This window comes from Protopterus annectens, chromosome 9.part0 (genome assembly GCF_019279795.1).
Source record: "Protopterus annectens isolate FY-2018-M chromosome 9.part0, PAN1.0, whole genome shotgun sequence".
In the NCBI taxonomy this organism is placed as follows: Eukaryota; Metazoa; Chordata; order Ceratodontiformes; family Protopteridae; genus Protopterus; species Protopterus annectens.
In genome coordinates this window covers 118273885-118293170 of record NC_056743.1, presented here as the reverse complement: position 1 = coordinate 118293170, position 19286 = coordinate 118273885, and the positions used below count along the sequence as shown (strand labels likewise).

At 38.7% G+C, this 19286-nt stretch overlaps 1 protein-coding gene across 2 annotated transcripts in view; it reads left to right on the top strand.

Annotated features, from left to right (window-relative positions):
- Positions 1-18472, top strand: part of CREB3L1 (cAMP responsive element binding protein 3 like 1) — a 493540-nt gene extending 475068 nt beyond the window's left edge. For both annotated transcript variants that reach the window (XM_044082632.1, XM_044082631.1), the window contains exons 11-12: positions 738-1002; positions 14759-18472. In XM_044082632.1, the coding sequence (XP_043938567.1) occupies positions 738-1002; positions 14759-14795 (302 nt within the window). In that variant the 3' untranslated portion in view covers positions 14796-18472. The remainder of the gene's footprint in view (positions 1-737; positions 1003-14758) is intronic.
- Positions 18473-19286: the final 814 nt, after the last annotated feature.

Here is a 19286-nt window from a genome sequence, read left to right as displayed (position 1 = left end):
GAGTGTAAAGCTACAAATTCTGTTCTAACTTTGGCACTGTCTTATACAAATATTACCACATTTCTCTTAAAGTGCATTCACCTTACAAAAAATAAGATCAGTAATTAGTAAACTAAAATGTGTACATCCAAGTATTTGCACATCATGATTTAGTAAAGCAGCATGCATCACTCTAGAATAGTAAGGTATGTAGCGATATATACAAAAAGAAAATGCGTAGGAATAACCCACGACAGAGACTGCCAGCTGCTCTAAAAATAAGTACAAGGGATGCTCCCATCATTACATTATACGATTACCCAGATCAGTAGGACTGGCCTTGTTACCTGTAAATTGACATTACATGTTTTATACATTATGTAGTTTTCTGCCAGTCATACAGTGGTTGAAAGTATCCTTCCAGAACTGCACAGTCCTTGATGCATCATTTGACTTGTGTGTATAAAGCTGCTTTTGTCTACTTATCAAATTGGAGTTTCAGTTTAATGTAAGTTGAGATATCACACCTGGTCCTTTCAAGTAAAATAGTTATGTAAGAAGTAATCTCACACCTAGGGAACAAAACAGTGTACTTCATTTTTATCACATTAATAAAATCTTATAAATATTATATGATTCATTATGGATTGTTCTTTAACAAGGTGGGCAATGTGTGGCTATATCCAGGGAAACAGTATTTAATTTTACAGCTGCCTCAGCAACCAAGCAAACTAAAGTCTGCTTTTCTTTTCCTCTAGTCCGCTCTAGAAGCCTTATGTTCTATGACGAAGGTGCTGGTTCTGTGGAAGAAGGATATGGAAGCTTCCTTCAAGTGGATAATCCTGATGCCTGGGAGATGCCCAAAGATTTTCCAGAAGAGCACAAGAAAGGTGACTTGTTACGAGGCCAACAAACCAGGTCACATGAGACAACGAAGTACTTAAGTGAGTCCAGGCGAAAAGAAATGGATTATAATGGAACGGACTATGAATTTCTCCCCCACAGAGAACGATATAATGACAGGTGTGTAAATAATGTGGTGGGAATACAGATCTGAAAGGAAAGACAGATTTAGTCTTTTGAATGTGTTCTTGGTCTTACTACAGATTGGAAATTCTGAAATGTGACTCGATAGAATGTTCTGAGACAAGAACTTGATTCACTTGCAGATGCAGGAAGTCAGTGCTATTACACTGTAATTTATGTCTTTTTTTGACAGATAATTAAAGTTGGTAGGAAGGTATGTATAAGTATATGGGGAACTGGTTTCTGGCACTGGTACAAGTATTGGAATTAGCAGAAGCATGAAAAAAATGAAGGACCACCTTGTAAAGGTCCTTATTAAGTTAACTTGATAAGTATGCTGGCCTCGTGAACCGATTTCATGCTCAACCAGGTACCATATACCAGAGCATGAGTATAGAGCCAAACAAGGTGGGACTATTTGGAACAATCCACACTGAGGAGAAAAGAAGTCATTTTTTCATACAAGAATAGTATCCATTTTTGTGTTTTGTACAAAGAATTGGAAATAACACAAGAGCAAGAGTGAGATGCTAGAAAATAGCTGCATTTTTTCATCTGTTTGTGTAATGTTTTCTGGATCTGGACTTTATCAGTTGCAGCTTCATTTAAATAGGCAGGAAGTATAAACTTTGTTTTGGGTGTGACGTTTAGACTGTGATGCTATGAAACTGGTGAGCAGAGCACGGTACTAAATGTGGTCACTAACTGAATTAGTGCAACATGTGTCTTGGTGAGCAGTCTGCTGATCAGTAGTGACAGGTTTGCAGATGTATCCAGTTGTGTTTGATGATTTAGAATCAAACCATAAGTGAGGAAAGGGTTCTAAAATTTTGGAAAAGCACAATCTAGTGTGCCATTTCACTTGTTTTTAATATTTAAAATATTTTTTACAGATAGACTTTTTTTAGAATCTCATAATTTAAAATTGGACCTATTTTATGATTGGTTGTTTTTTATCTGGTACTGTTTCATCTTTACATGCATTTGGTTTTCTAAAACAGAATAGTTATAAGTAATCAAAATAAAGAATTGGAGTATGAAAATTCATTTATATCCTTCCGTTTCATTATACCCACCAAATGAAGCCATGATTTTTTTAGTCATAATATCAACCTACATATAGGTTCATAGGTAGGTGCTAGGCCATCGACCCTGGGGCCTATATAAGCCTAGCCAAAAAGGTTCCCTGGCTTTCACCACCCAAGAAAATTATTTTCCTGTACCTCTGTTGAGCAGAGCCGTAGAAGTGATCCCCAGGGTGAATGTCCTATTTCCCATCCAATTATCAAGATTCCTTTTAAAGAGGGCTAATGAGGAGCTTTGCTTGACATGAATGGGCAGTCTGTTCCAGAGTATGGGAAGTCTCTGGGACAGGAATCTAACCTTCCAGCATGTTCTGTTTATAGTGGTGACAAGGTTTAGGTCCCTAGACCATGTGGCTCAGAGAGATTGGGGTTTCTTTAAGTGTAGCATGTCCAACAGATCTAGGTTTGACATGGCTTTGTATGCTAGGCAGAGGTCACCTTTGAGTAGGCGATAAGCGACGGAGTAGAGCTGGAGTTTTTTGAGACTATTTGAGGATGGTATTTCTGTGGCCTTTCTAGTTCTTGCAGATTTCTTGCAAGTTACATGCCAAATGGGGCCTTGTACTCTATGATGGGTCTGATGAGGGATGAGTAGAGAGGAAGAATTATCTCCTTTTTTTCTGGAGGAGAACCCCTTTGTGATGAGGTGTGCCATGTAGAAGTTTTTCCTGACTACTGTGGCGATGTGGCTATCAAAGGAGAGACTACTGTCCACCTGTGTCCCAAGGTCTCATCACATTTTCAGTGGATAGTAGGCTACCATCAATGTGGTAGCTCATGGGTACAGTATTTTTTCCAAAGGGGATGACAGTGCACTTCTTGGTACTGAGCTTGAGGCTGTGATTTTGATACCAAGCATCAGTCTCAGTGAGGACCCTTTGTAGAATGTCCACATCATTAGGCGATTCTGTTATGACTCCTAGTTTGCAGTCATCTGTGAACTTTATTAGCCAAAGACCTGCAGTATTAGCCTGAACTTCTGAGAAATAGATGCCAAACAGGAGAGGACCCAGGACTGAACCCTGTAGTACTCCACTTGTCACTGGCCTGAAGTCAGATTTGGAGTTGGCTACTTTCACTGTGTGGGTTCTGTCAGTGAGCCAGTTGGCCACCCATCTTGTGACATAGGGGATTTATGCATAGTCTAGTGAGTTTATATATAATTCCAGAGCAGGGAATGGTGTCAAAAGCCTTGGCGAGGTCAAGGTAGGCTGTGTGCACCACCTGACCCTCGTCTACGGCTTTGGTGACTGCTTCAAAGAAGTCTGTAAGGTTTAGGAGACATGATCTGCCTTTTACAAACCCAAACTGAGTGGGGTCCAGAGTTTGGAGGTTTCCTATGTCTTTGTTTATAAGCTCCAAGATGAAATGTTCCATGTCCTTGCAGACCAGGCTTGTCAGGCTAATGGGGTGATAGTTTCTGGGGTCCATAGTGGTGCCTTCTTTGTACAGTGGGATAACCATCACTGTGTGCCATTCAGTGGGCACAAAGCCTGAAGTGAGGCTATGATTGAACATGGTACTTAGGTGGGGTGCCAGTTCGTTCTGTAGTTCATGCAGAACACATCCTGGGATGTTGTCTGGTCCCATGGATGCTGTGTTCCTGGCTTTGGAGAGTGCAATCTTAACTTGTCCATCAGTGATTACAGGGGCTTTGCATTTAGGTGGGGTTAAAGTTTGCACTGAACCTATCTGCTAGGATGTTGGCAATGTCAGTTGGTTCTGTATATCTAGTGCCATTGTGCTATAGCTCAGAGCAGATCTGAGTGTTGCCATTGAGATTCCTGACATAGCTGTAGAATGCTTTGTGGTTGTCTTTCGAATCAGTGGCGATTTTATTTTTGCAACTAGCTTTGGAGGATTTTATGAGGGATCTCATAAATGACCAGGGAGTTCCTGCAATCAGGTGATTTTACTCCTTTTTGCAACAGCTTATTCCTTCTGTTGTAGAGTTTGTTTATGGCAGGGGACCAGTAGATTGGCTTCCTTTTTTTCGAGGATACTGTCTTGGTTCTGTTGGGGATGGCACGATCCATGCACTTGTGTAAGTGATTCAGCAGTCATACCTTCATTATCCATTTGCATGGGTGTAGTGAAGTTTGCCATTTCTGTCTTAAGAAGCACAAAGTTGGCTTTGGAGAATTTTTTTACTGTGGTTTCCTTACTGGGGTGTGGGGGTGGAATATTGATGTCAAGGGTAATTAGCTTGTGGTCAGATCTGTCTAGTGAGGAGTTGACCTCTGGCATGGAGCATCAGTTACCCATACTGGTAATGACCAGATCCAGGATATTGCTGCCACTAGTGGGGGTGTGGACAAGCTGATCCAGGGCATTGGAGTTTATGACTTCTAGAAAGCGTTGAGCAAATGAGTTAGTACATGAATAGTTTTCCCAGTTGATGGTGGGGTAGTTGAAATCTCCCAGTATTAGGGTATTGGGCTGTACCTTAATATTATCCAGTGTATTAAGAAATGTGGAGTGGGCATCCTGGGGCATAGCACAGGATCTGTAACAAGCAATAACCTGGATTGCAGTCTTGTCCACTGTTAGTTGCACTTGGATAATTTTTGATACATTATGTTGAGCAACTAGCCTGGAGGTGTGTATATCCTTAATGAATATGGACATGCCTTCTCCTTTAGTGTTTCAGTCCAGGTTAGGTGGCCAAAATGTGTCTGATTTATAGCCTGGTAATGCAGGGGTGTTCTTAGGAGCCTTGAAACCAGGTCTCTGTTACTGCACAGATGTCAATGTTCTCCATTTTAAGGAGTGCCTCGAGTGAGTGCATTTTGAGGTTTAGACTTCTAGCATTGAGTAGCATTACCCTCAGAAATTGCTTGCTTGTACCTACTACGGTGGTGGGTTTGTTGCTTGAACCTTGCCTAAAAAAGGCACTATAGGGGTGGCAAGAGCCTTAGCCAGTATCCAGAATCCCAGGGGTGACAGATGCAGACCATCTCTGGCAGACCATCATGGTTTGTCGATCATGTCATCCCAGGCAGACAGATACTGCATCCCCTTAGACTGACACCAGAATCGTAGCCAATTCTTGAAGTCAATCATTTTGTCCTTGAAGTGTGGTATAATTCTGGGCAATGGCAGGATGCTACTCAGGGCTAGGGTCATAACTGCCTGGGCTACATGATCTGAGAGCTCCTCCGTGTCTCTTTTCATGTACTCCAGGGTGGTACATCACAGGTCATTCCCACTAACATCGACAATGACAGAGTCCTATTTATACTTGTTGTGGTGTGACCTGAGTGCTAGCATTATGTGGTGGATCCTGGCACCCGACAGGCAGCTGACAGTAACATTCTCCTTGTTTAGTCTGGTGAGTGGGACATCAGTGTGCCTGACTATAGAGTCACCTATGACTAGTGTGTTGGGTACATTTTTTTGCCTTATGGGTTGAAGTTGAGTGGTACACTGATTTTGTGGTCTATGTGTCATTTGTGTAGTGTTGGGGGTGGTGGTTGCTTGTGTTTCTGCTTAGAAGGTCTCTGTTGTTTGGATAGATTTTTATTGAGGGCCTCTGTGAATGTTGGTGTATGTTTTGTGTTACTGTTTGTGGGTTGAGGTGGTATAGGTATTGACGGACTATGTGATGAGTGTGGTGTGGTGCAGATATTCACCTTCTCTTCTTGATTGTCTAGTCCAGTCTTGGCTGGAGACAGCTTGGCTTCCAGTTTTGCTGTATAAGTGCATCTCTCACAGGTTGTAGTGTTGGGTGGTAGGAGGAGAAGGTTGTCGGTGTACATGAGGCAATTGCTACATGTTGTCCTCCTAACGAGTGAGGAAAGTTAAGTGCTGCAGTAATTTGTAGTTTCATTTAGAGCTTACAATGAGTTTTGAACATGTGCTGAGCACAAGGAAACAGTTTTGAGTGCTAAATTTAGAAAACTGGATAGTTCAAGGGAAAATTTGAAGAGCACACTTTCTGGCACTGGAAGTAGTTTAACGGCGCTGAGCGATGTGCAAAACCACAGAAACACAGGTTTTTAAACAGAAAGATGAAAGGGATAGAAATAGCCCAAAATGGCCAATAAAACTAGAGATTCTGAGCTGAAACCACTCCTCTAGCGACAGATAGGCTGTTCAAAACTCTCACTGATGAACATAGAAGGTTCCCTCTATCATAGAAAGGTCTGGGCAACACAGAAACTTACAAAACAGGCCAGAATTCATCAAAATCTGAAAACCGGACTCTACTGGTTATAGAAAGGTGGGAAACGAATAGAGAGATAGGATTTTTTTTTTCAAAGGTTAAAGCAGGTACAGTAATACAAACACTTTTAAAGCAGAAAAATGGCTATCACACTTGAGTGTGTAACTCTTAACAGTTAAACAGTTGAACAACACTTAAAAATGATCAATTAAAGTGCAAACAGTATCAGAATTCAAAAAACAGTTCAGCTAAGTTGCAAAGTTAATAAAAATGGTCGGAATAATGCAGCTAGCGAAAATAAGCTATAAAAAGCAAAACAGGGGTACTTAATCCACTCAAAGTCTCCCTTTTCTCTCTCTGCTGCTGTAGGACTGTGTAGGACACCCAGGCAGGCTCTTGCTGAGGTAGTACATACAATAGAACAGTTACTAAATCTAACGTGGAATACAAAGACTCCGAAGTCCAATTAATGAAATCTCTAATTCAAGTAACACACACGGACACATGTTAACCCCACTAAGATACAGCACTACCTATCCATTTAATGTTACCCCAGGCTGATAACGACATTGGATTCTGAGTACAGAGTTGTTAACCAACTGAATATTTTATAACATCACTCAAATATGCCATGTAGCTGTTTTGTCCAAAGCACATTTGAAATCATCCCCACCTTCATAAAATGCAAATTCTGTTTAACATTACTTTAATATATATACATGCTTTTGGGAATCTTGACTTCAAATCTTGGTATCCAAAGCATATTTGCTAACATGATTCTACAATGATTCCTCAAAACTTTTAAAATCAAAAACTGTTTCATCAGGAAAAATGCAACAGCAAAGCAGCATTGATTATAAATAAAAAAGGATCAAAAAGTGATTTTTGCTGGGTGGGCTTGCCCCAGCACCTTCTACTCTTCACTGACAGCATACATAGACCAACTCCCAAGATAACACAGTACCATGGAAAAGAGGAAATATTTTTACTGTCTGTATTCTGTGATCCTACTTGTTTCTGTGCCTCTCTGCAAAACCAACCTGTTTAACAACAAAATTGCATGCAGCACTTTCAAATTAAAGAACCAGTATTTATTGATGAGGGAAGCTGCTGTTGTGAACATGTTTAATTTCATATAATGGCTATGACAGCCCATTCTCTTGATGGGATATTTTTCTTATGCAAATTAGAAGTATTTCTTCATAAAACTGTTGCTTCCTTTCTCTCCTTTTTAACTCAGTAACACCTATGAGGTGTGGAATGCCACACCTCTAACAGCCTGCAAACATCCTTTCATTCTAGAGCATTTATGAAAAGTAAACTTTAAAAGCGCAAGATAAGCAAATGTGAAAATAATTTATGGATAATAAAAACTATTAAGACAGTACAAATAGCAATGTTATATGTTGTCTTTTTTATAGCAATAATCGTGCTTTCATACGCTTTCCATAAATACTATGATACATTATAATGCACACAAACCCAATGTTATATTTTTTCCTACACTATCATAAACAAATGATCATATCTTGGAAACTCTAGCACCTAGGCAATTTGTTATGACGTTTTTGTTTACCACACATATGCTTTAACACGACAGGAAAAAAACTACTCTGAGTGCATGTTTATTGAGATATTTATACATATACAAAACATATGCTTAATTGTGGAATTAGCAATATAAACAACACTGAATATCTCTTAAGATATGCAACTTTTAGTGCAAATATCAAAGTTTTCTTCAACACCATCTGACGTTTATGTGATGTCTTGCAGCAGCTTGCAAGTTACTTGTTTTTTTGACAAATTAAGTACATATCTAAATGTTTTCATATTTACTAACAAATAACTAGCAGTATCTCATGCATAGTGTGATGGAAATGGACACTGACAATAAATTCTCATTTCTCCTACCACGGCATATCACACCATGCCCCTCAAAAGTATAGGAAAACATGAATTATAAGCGACAAACAAGGATTCGTTTTTCTAACGGAGGGCATTCTACAGTAACAGTCAACGCTGTTTTGTTAATGACTCTTTGCATTTTCTAATACTGCCTATTATTAGCTGGCAAGTCAGTTGAAGAAGTCAGACCCCAAAAAGGTCTGGATACCATAAGGAGCTATGGGTGCGAAGTAGAAGTGTACCAAAAAGGTATTATAGGCTTGAATGACATAAAGAAGACTTTGTTAAAACACTGTAGTTTTTGACATCAAGCATCTTTGCCTCCTATCATAAAAGACAAGCTCCTTGTAGAGATACAATGGCATGCATAATTTAATTTTAAATTTTCAGACGTCTTCCTCTTATAGCCACTATGTAGACAAAGTTTTAAAAAAATACTTGGAGTATTAAACCCTTGACTTATAAAAATTATAATTTAAAATATGTCATGATTTACAGCTGTACACCAATATAAATCTATTTCAGTGATGCATCTAAGAAAAAAATGTCATTTAAAAATAAGCTATTATCAGCATTTTCATTAAAAAGAGAACCTACGTATAGAACAGCTACTAACTCTAACATGGAACAGAAAGATTCCAAAGTCCAATTAGTGAAATCTCTAATTCAGCTAACACACACTGACACATATTAACCCCATTAAGATACAGCACTACTTATCCATTTAATGTTACCTCAGGCTGATAAAGACATTGGAATCTGACTGGAGAATTGTTAAGCAACTGAATACTTTATAACATCACTCAAATATGCCATGCTTGTAACCTTGGCTTTGTGGCATATTGGGATAGAACCCTGACAGTGACCTCAGATGACCAAAAACAGACTAAAAGCTCAGGAAGCAAGAAGAGTGAGAGAGTGGCAGGAGAAAGAGATGTGTGACTTGTGTTGATGTGCTTGTCTGGGTTGTGGTGACTTCCCCCTGTGGCAACTTGCACATAGGCCACTTCCCTGAGAACAGGCCCGGGGGGAATAGGATGCGGGTGGGTCCATCGAAGGCAGTGCAGTAGCCCTTGCAGAGCTGTGTGAAGCAGTGGACATGACTCTGCATCATGGATGTAGGCAGTCCATTTACATGGATATGGAGCTCACGTCACCGCCAGTGCAAACGGTTAGGCCAGATCCATATAGAGGCCATAATGGCTGCTAGTGTGATTCTCTGTCTCATTTCACGGAGAAGGAGTGGGATTCAAACAGGTTTTGTCCCATGAAGAACAAATGGGCCAATAGATCACAAAAAATGTAGATCAGCAGGCAAAGGAGGTGCAAAAAAAGTGCAATTATACCATTCTTGTGTTAAATTCAGAAAGATAAAATGTGTAATTAAATATAAACATTATTTCATAAACTAAGGAGGATATTCAGAAATACACCATGGGCCATTTTAGATTGTGGCTAAAAGGAGTAGCTGTGCATCTGAAATATGTGTTTTTGCATTTAAGATTTGGGATGCAGTTGTAGTCACATTCTATGAAACTGAGTGAAAAAAAGAAAAGCAGTTTAAAGTACACAGAACATTCCAGAAATGTTAAGCATCATTGAATAAAGCCCTTAGTCTTCAACCGTACATAATAAGTTAGTTTGTAACTGAAAGTGGTCACTATCCCAACCCTGGAGACTTTTTAAAGCCCAAAGCTTTTCAAGAAGCTGTATCCTTTTCTTAAATCATAACATTACCTTCAAATAGTCTTGAAAGTAAAAATGAATTCAAGTGACGTTTAGGGTATCTGCTACTTGTAAGTGAGACTCCTTAGGATGTCAGCAAAGGAAGAATCTAAAGTTTCATCTCTTTCTTAAACCATGGACTGCAGAGAGATCATGCTCATTCGAATTCCCATCCGACCATTGCGATACACACCTAACAAGAGAAAAGAGAAAAATGATTTATTCCCAAGTAACAGAAGCTTCTATTTTGTAAGGTACAGAGTGGAAAGGAGATGTGTGGCTTCACCACACTGTTTCCCATCCATCCTTCAGCACATATCTAAACAAAAGATGTGTGCTGCATTTCACTTGAAATTGCATAGTATGCTTGTGCAGAAGGATCCAGTCTCAGAATACAATCCCTCTTTCTACAGTGCTGGTTATTAAACTTTGTCATTTTACCATACCTGATGTAACTTTATGTGCACATTAAGAATTAGAGTAGAACCACAATTATATATCAATTCATGTTATTCGTCATTCTATTCTAGAGGTCTAAGGCATTTGCTACTTACAAATGACAATCAGTAATATGTGTATGTATAAAGTAAATTACTGTGCACTTTTGCTTCAGATCTTTCCATGTACAGTTTAAGCAAATACCTACTAAACAGCTTCTGCTACTTAAAGGAAAAAATGAGTGATTTAAAACCATGGGCCAGATTCAATAACGCCTACACCAGGTGTTTACTGTATGCATTCCAAGACATCCCCAACACATTGTTGTGCTTTCTAGTCACGCAGAAACATTACCCTAAGTGTATATGTAGTCTACACTTTTTCGGTAACATTTATGAATCCTTGTCAATATTGAAAGCTACAAGAAAATCAGTAGGAAAACTAAAATTTTGAGGAAGAAGGTGAGAGTTATGCCTGTGTTGTCTGCTCACTCAGAATGATATATACTTAGTGTAGGCATTGCTGAACCCCGGAACATGCACCATATTCAATACTCAAGTGATAGCTTGACCAGTATATTCATAAACTTGGACTTACCACCAACTAACAGTGACATCCCCAGTTATTCACCCCCCCCCATGGCTGTAAGCATCCGTTCAGATAATACTGTTAAGTACAAGGCGTTATGATGCATTTTCAGGTAGCTTCGTAAAAGCACCAAATATCTGTTCATGAAATCAACATATCTCTAAAAATGTAAACAATGCCTTACTTTGCAAATGGTAGTATATTCAAAATGTATTTAAACAAAACGCTGTGACCCACCCCTGACATCATTACTTTAGTCATCTGTTATTTAATAAAGCTGTTCAGTGAATCTTTCAGGTTGCTTTATATTTCCCATGAACAGCTCTCTATTGCTTTAAATTATGTTTAAATACTTTTACAAGTCTTGTGTTATATATAGACTTTCACTGCAGTAGCATTTAGCCATTTCTTCTGTTTCCAATAAATTTTCACATGCCTTGCCTTTTCTTAAGAACTTCCCTTTATTTGACTGTAAGCCTTACCTACACCACTGTGTAGCTGTTAGGCCAAAGTATTGAAAAAAAAATCACCTCAAGATCTGTAGATGATAAAATCCAGCAGTAACAGTTAATACAATTTTGTGCTTAGTGTCCAGTAGAGCTGAAGGAGTCCTAGTTTTCAAAGTAGCATATTGTGGTGAGGTAGTGCATGTTTTATGATGTGCCTTGCCATATGTGCAGCTACTTAGGAAGGGGCACTTAAAGACCCTGCTTTGTTTTACCATGGTTCATGATGGCTCATTGTCTTTGAATGCTTGCAATTCAAAAATAATTGAGTCAGCTATCACGACTGCAGACAAGGGTTCATTACCCTAGTGTACTAATGAAATCACATGGTGCTGTGCAAAGTCATATTGGCAAGAGCTTGATGTCATCACTTGCAGAGGTATAGCTAGCTCTTGTGATGCTCAGAGCGGTTCCCTTATCAGGTGCACCCCCATTTTTTATGTGTTGAGGATCCCCCCAAAAAATGAAAAAAATGCTGTTACAAGTGCATCGAGTGGCTTGTTACAACTATCAAAGAGTGGTGAGCGTGTGAGCCTTATCAAAAATGTAAGGATGCCAGTAATGCCCTAAACCACAAGTGGGACACTAAAGTGCTTTGGCAAATGCATTTTAAGCATTCAGAAGTTGAATGCTGATAATAAAGATCACTTCCCCAGATATCTTGCACCCAAGGCAGCTGCCCCTTCACCCCACAATTGCTGCACCTCTGATCATTGGGAGGGAGAGTTTGAGGGATTGTTGTGATACCAGGGTTGCCTGCTCTGCATGGACTCTGCTGCTGGTAATTTTTTATTCCATGCATTGGAGTATATTTCCCCTCTTTGATCTAGTATATTGCTCAGGTACGTCTGCCAAGGATCAGTGCTCTGACAGATGTGGTACCACTGGTACTATGTGGACAGCTTCTCATAGTTTACCCTTGTGGAACCAAAAAGTACTCTACATTACCTTTTATGAATGTCATACAATCAGGAAGGGGGTATATCTGCGCATGTACTCTCTGCTAGAATAGATTGCTGACATACGTTTTATCACATTATGTGCTTTATGCAGAACAACTTTGGTGTACAAAGCTTAATCCCTGGCACACACTGTTTATAACTAGCATTTAAAGATTGTTGCATACTGTGCAGTGTATGTTTATTCCCCCAAGATACCCTAATCTTGAAGTTACATTAAGCAGCGCACTTGGAGGAAAAGTCCCCATTATGGGAGATTTAGGGTCTTGCCCTAATAGAAAAAATAAAACATTTTTCTAGGTCTTTTCTAGCAATATTTTTTTCTGCCACTAATTTACTATTTTCTGAGACCTACTTTCTGCAAAGACTGGTGCTCTGAAGTACACCTTTAAGAATCATCCAAGATTCATTTCATGTTGGACAGGTTCATAAATCAGAACCTGCACACACTAACATAGTACTGCTAACCTTTTTACAGGTATGTGCTTCACTTCTTAGCAATACAGTTCACAACTGTGGTCTGAAGTGTTCAAAGTATTTAAACACATTTCAGAGGATTAATAATAAAATATTAACTGCAATTCATCTGAAAATGTTGCGAGGTTCGATATACTTTTTTACTATCTGAGTAGATTTAGAAAGATCAGGAATGTGGACTGAAAAAAAAAAGGGTGGGGGGTATATTCAAAGCAAGCAATCATGTTTTTATGTAAAAAAAAGAAAAAAAAAAGTAATACGTGATTAAGCCACTACGAAAATATTTATTTAGCTTAGATACACTTAATTGGATAAATCATATCCCATAAAATAGACGAGTTCCTATTAGATGAATGAACAATCAAAATATTGAGTACAACATGCTCGACACACTTTGATCAATCGTTCATCTAACCGAACACTGAAAAAGATGAAAACCGGAGTTCCGAAAAATTTTAGTTGGCCATGGTGGTGAGTGTAGCTTGTGACGTAAGGACGCTATGCTGTCTGGAATGGCTAGGTAAGTGAATTCCGTAGTTGTGTGTGTATGTTGCGATTACCAGGTAATTGCCCTTTCCCCAATGTAGAGTGATCTCGGAGTTGGTATATATAGTTGGGGGGTGTGGGGGGCACAGACCCCCCTTTCTTTTAAACATAGGCTTGAAAGTTGTTGAATGATGTGAAAATATATGGGTTTATATATATTAGTTGTATGTGTGTGTGCTGCATGTTAGTGTAGGGAAGGTGTGGGAAACAAAACTTTTCGGAACTCCGGTTTTCGTTATTTTAAGGGTTAGATTAGATGAACCTTCGATCAAAGTGTGTCGAGCATGTTGTATTCGACATTTTGATCATTCGTTCATCTAATATAGACCCAAAATAGACTATGGGTGTCAACAATAAATTGACAAATATATATGAAGAAAAAAATAAATAAATAAAAAGGCGCATTGTATGTGTTAAGTCTTATTTTAATTCTTCATTCTTGTGAATAGCTCTAAAACCTTTTTTTTCTCCCAAATCTGTTTTAGTATGAGCACACATACAGTATTGTAAAAAGTAACCATTCTGAATAATTTTGATATTTGAGTTGCAACCTTTTTCAATGAGGGACTAAAAAATCTAAGTAGAAAAAAAGAGGTACGGCATCAGAAAATGTTGTTGTATCCCATTCTTCAAAACAATCTTTATTAATGAGGGGCAGACAGAGAGAAAAAAGATGCATTGCTTTTTCTTACCATTAAATAAGATACAATCCTTTCTTGTGGCACATTTCATTTGCATTTATGTTTCTGCGTTTGAATCATTTTCTTATTTGATTCAAAGCTGTACTTATTCAGTAATGTACATTTTTACTGGGAGTTTTTACTGGGCAATCATCTTTAATAGCAAATCATATAAATTCAGAAGTATACGATTCTCACCAAGTATTACATAGGCATAACAACATCTACAGAGCATGTGGAGGAACATGTGGTAATAGATGGACAGTTTTACGAATATAATACACATTTGTTTGATATTTATGGGTTAATGCTTTACTTGAGTGACTAAGCATTCATGAGAGGAATGATAAACAAGAAAAATTTAACATGCCATCTTAGAAAAGTGAGAAAATGCAACAGAAATGTTATTACTTTATAGGGCAATGTCAAGAGAAACAACTTCATGGAAATACTTAAATGCACAATTGCTGTGTTCTTCGTTGCTTAATTATTTGAAATATGCACTATATTTTACTGCTTTTGAGTTTTATATCATGTTATATGAGATGTTCTCTGTGTTTAGACTTACTCTGGTAATATGCATTACTACTACAGCATATATACTTAATTAGAGTTAGAAGAAAATACATGAATGGGCAGTCTAGATGCTGAATTGTTTCTCTCCTTTTGTTTTCAGGGAAGTAAATCCAGACAAGACCACAGAGTATTTGTAACGCTTCTGACAAGAGCTGCTCACCATGGACAGTGTAAGAGATGCATCTTGCCTGATCGGAGAGACGCTCTGTGTCACAAATGCTAAAAATGCCAGGCCCCACCCCTTTTGGGGTCTGACCCTGGTGCTACTGTCCGTCCCCACTGAAAACGTTAATAAAGGGATGAAAAAAGAAGAGAAGCTGGCCTGGCTCCCTCCCACCTTGGAGAAACTCTGCTGCTAGGAAGGGACAGACAAGTTGGCAAACCAGGGTGGGAGAGGGGGCCAAAGTTTGGACAAGCTTTAAAAGGAACCAAGAACATTCTCTTTTTTCCTCTCTTTTGCAGTTTTTTAGTCATTGTAGGCACTTGGCACAGATACGTAAAAACAATTCTGACCACTTTTTTTAGTACTGTTTAAGTTTCTGTTCACGGTAGCTCATTCTGGATTTACAAATGTGAAAAGATGCATCACATTTTATCACATGTATGTGGTAACTATCAGTATTTATGGCCTTTAACCTACCTTGTAGTACATCTTTTGATACTCTTCCTACGTTTGTCATATTGATTATACTCAAAACACTTCAGTTTTATTGTTTACAAGTCAAGACGCAATTGTTTGTTGATCATATATGCCATAACTTAATGTGACAGACACACGCACACCAAAGCTATACTGTGTTCCCTCTGTGCTCTCATCTGTTTCAGTTAGGACTGACCATCTCATGGTATACCACCTTCTTACTGTTGTATGCCACGACCACTTTGCATCATTTCACTGATTACAATGATGACATTTCCACAGTTGTACGTTTAAGTGCTGTGACACAGCATGACCGTTATACTACTGACGCTTATGGGTCAGGAGCACTGACAGTAAGCATCATGGTATGCTGTGTATAACACGTTAAACAATTATGTTGATTTCCACGCTGAATAGACACCCGCATATCATGCTGTGCAAAGAATACAATCACACCATTTTTTTTTACACTGTACACCTTCATATATTGCCTCTCAATGCCATACAACACTGTTGCGGTAATCTGTCAAAAGAATTTAAAAAAAATGTATTGTGGTAACAATTTAACTAAAAAAGCATTGCTGTGTAGTTTGATATCATGCCACAGCATCTTTGTTGTATCAAAGACCACAGTCATTTCATCCTTATGACGCATTGTGAATGTCATACTTTGTATGTATATTGTCACTTCACCACTTTATGGTTCTAAGGTGTTCGAGGCAATCACGCATGCTCTGTCAGCTTGAAATTTCAGACAAAACCTACAGAAGTGGGACATGCGGTTCCTAGAACATATATTATAACAATTCTACAACAAAGTTGCTAGATTTACTTGCAAAAATCCTTACCAGACCCACCACTGTTTAACACTAAAACACTTAAATGGCTCAAACTTCCTCACCACCTATGTTATTTCCAGTTCATCTTAACCAAAAAAAATCTATAAAACATTTATCTGCCTAGAAATTATCACCATAATCCAATTTTATATATTAAACCATCCCTTGCTCAAATTATAAATAACCGTTTACCATCTACAAACCACAATGGGTTAATTAGGGTTTCTTCTCTATTCCAATAATGAAGCTAGAACTTGGAATAAAATTCCTACATCGGTCAGGTCCATCTTACACCATCATCTTTTCAAACTATTACTAAAAGACTTTATCTCTGCCTCCTGGCTTTATCCCTGCTCTTCATTTGGGACACAGCTTATCCTAACCACATTTCTTATCTTCTTGCACCTCCATTTAAAACACTAAATCACTTAACCTACGTATTCCTTTCTAATATTTCATTTTATTGTAGTACTTAAACTATTACACCTACTTCTACTTAATACAACCAAATTATTAAACCTTCGCTGAAGTAGGGTGCCTGTGTAGAGTCAGACTTTCCTGGTAAACATTATAACACAATGAAGTTGCAGTATATTATGACACCTCATCTTTTCAGTAACTCTGTAAAGCATGATGCACATAGTTCTAATTAAAGCATACCATGACATCTGTAGTACTTAATATCACACTACTTAGTATGCACTTGTGCATTATAGCGCTCAATGTTTGCCATCATTACACTGCTTTTTGTTCATGAGATTACACATACAATGCTCCATCATTATATTTCTATTCTATGATAGTGCAACTCTTAAAGGGCACCATCTTTAACACTGCTGTTCTGTCATGACATTACTCAACACCATTATTACAGTGCTGTTGTACATCATAATAAATGTACTCTTACAGTATGCCATCATCATGGAGCTGCAATGTATCATGATAGTACTGTTAAATCACACCATTTTCACTTTGGTGCTGTATATTGTGGAGAGATTATTACATATGACACTGGAATCATGCTGTTTATTGCCATTCCATATTATGTTACTTTGTAGCATTGTAGCTATGCCACATTATGTAACACTAGGACAGCAGCTCACTGCAAAATGTCATGTTGTAAAATAGCTACCTGTACTACACCTTTCTATATCATGTTTACCTTTGTAACACTGTTAGTTGGGGCACACTTTCACATTACTCAGCAGATAAAACATACGCTCCCTTCTAACAGCTCACATGAAGTTTTGCAGTGAACAAATTGGATAATGCTGCACAGTTGTTTATCATGGACCACAGTCATTGTTTCATGCCAAAGCATAATACTGTACTGCTCTCTATCATGGCACCCTTCTACCATCACACTGGTTTCACATCATCACTACCCTGTCAGCTACTGTACTGCTCTCTATCATGGCACCCTTCTACCATCACACTGGTTTCACATCATCACTACCCTGTCAGCTTCTGTGCTGTCACACCATTCTGTACCATACAGTTATACTCTGTGGCATACTGTTAGTACTGTACTTTTCAACACTGCATAACTCTGCTGCCAAAAAGATATAAATTGTGGCATGCCATCATTAATTACCTTGGGCAGCATGCCACACATTCACCTCCCCATCTTCTCTGTAAATTATAGCCTGCCATGGCCACATTGTTACTGTGCATCAATGGGTAACATCATTACCATCCAAAGACATTACTGCCTAGCACCAGCACCATTGTATTACATAACATGGTCATATTGGTACCAGGCAGCTATATATGCCATGGATTACTGCCACCACCATTCTATTACATACCATGGTCATGTTGGTGCCAGGTAGCTATATACCATGGATTAACATCACCACCATTCTGTAATGTGGTATCTTGACATACAATTACCACTCTTCTGTTTATGCCATGGTTTAACATCACCACGATTCTGGAACATGGCATACTATTACCACTGCTCTATTTATGCCATAGCATGCTATCACCACTGTCAGTGTCAGATAGCTTATATTATGGTCTACCATTTATGGCCTAACAGCATGGCACATCACTGCATTGTTGTGTATCGCATCATCCCATTATTAACATACCATCACCACCATTCTGTTATATATCATTACTGTACTATCAGATGACATGCTGTTACTACCATATTTCATGGCCCAGCCATCACTTACTGTTGTAGAATATGGAATACAATCACCAACATAATGTTGCTCTGTTAGAAATGCTACATCTAAAGAAATCCCAGTCCCTCCGCACTACACACTCCAGAGACCTTAACCTCATTACCACAATCAACAGAACATGCTGGAGGAACAGATTCATAACTCAGAGACTGCCCATGCTCTGGAATAGACTTCCCATACATGTCAAGCAGAGGACCTCACTGGCCCTCTTCAAGAGAAATCTTGATGAGTGGATGAGAAATAGAAAGTTCACCCCAGGATAACTCCAGTGGCTCTACTTGATGGAGGCACTGGGAACTAACGTCGGGCGGCACGATGCCAGGGCACTTCTATTGGCTAGGCTTGTAAAGGGTCCAGGGCCATTAGCCTAGTGCACACCTATGAACCTATGTATATTGCCATAAATACCACGTTATTATAATGGACTTAGAGTCACACTAGCTTTATGTTGTACATCATGGCATACTATCACCACGTTACTGCTGTGCATCACTGTACCGTTTCAATCATGGCACACCATTACTACCACACTGCTGTATATCATGGCAGACTGTATCATACTACTGTATATAACACTGCACTGTTGCGCTGCCATTTGATATGCCTACCCTTCACTGACATAACACTGTATATCTATAAAACACCATCTCTGAGTAGCCCGTCTGCACCAAATCAATGGTCGTGACTGTTACACTGTTGTACAATATGGCATACCATCACCTATATGATATGCCAAGGTGATCACTGACTTTTCATATATGTGTATATTATAACCACTATGGTGCTGTGTGCTGTAACATGCCATGAATGTCAATCACTTATGTTAATTTTTATTGGAAGTACATCAAGCAAGAAAGAAGATTTAACTGTCAAAAATTGTTTGGGTAGTACTCACAAAAATTAGTCAATGCTGTTTTCATGTCATTGTGGTCACTTAATGTTGGCAATTAGAAAAAA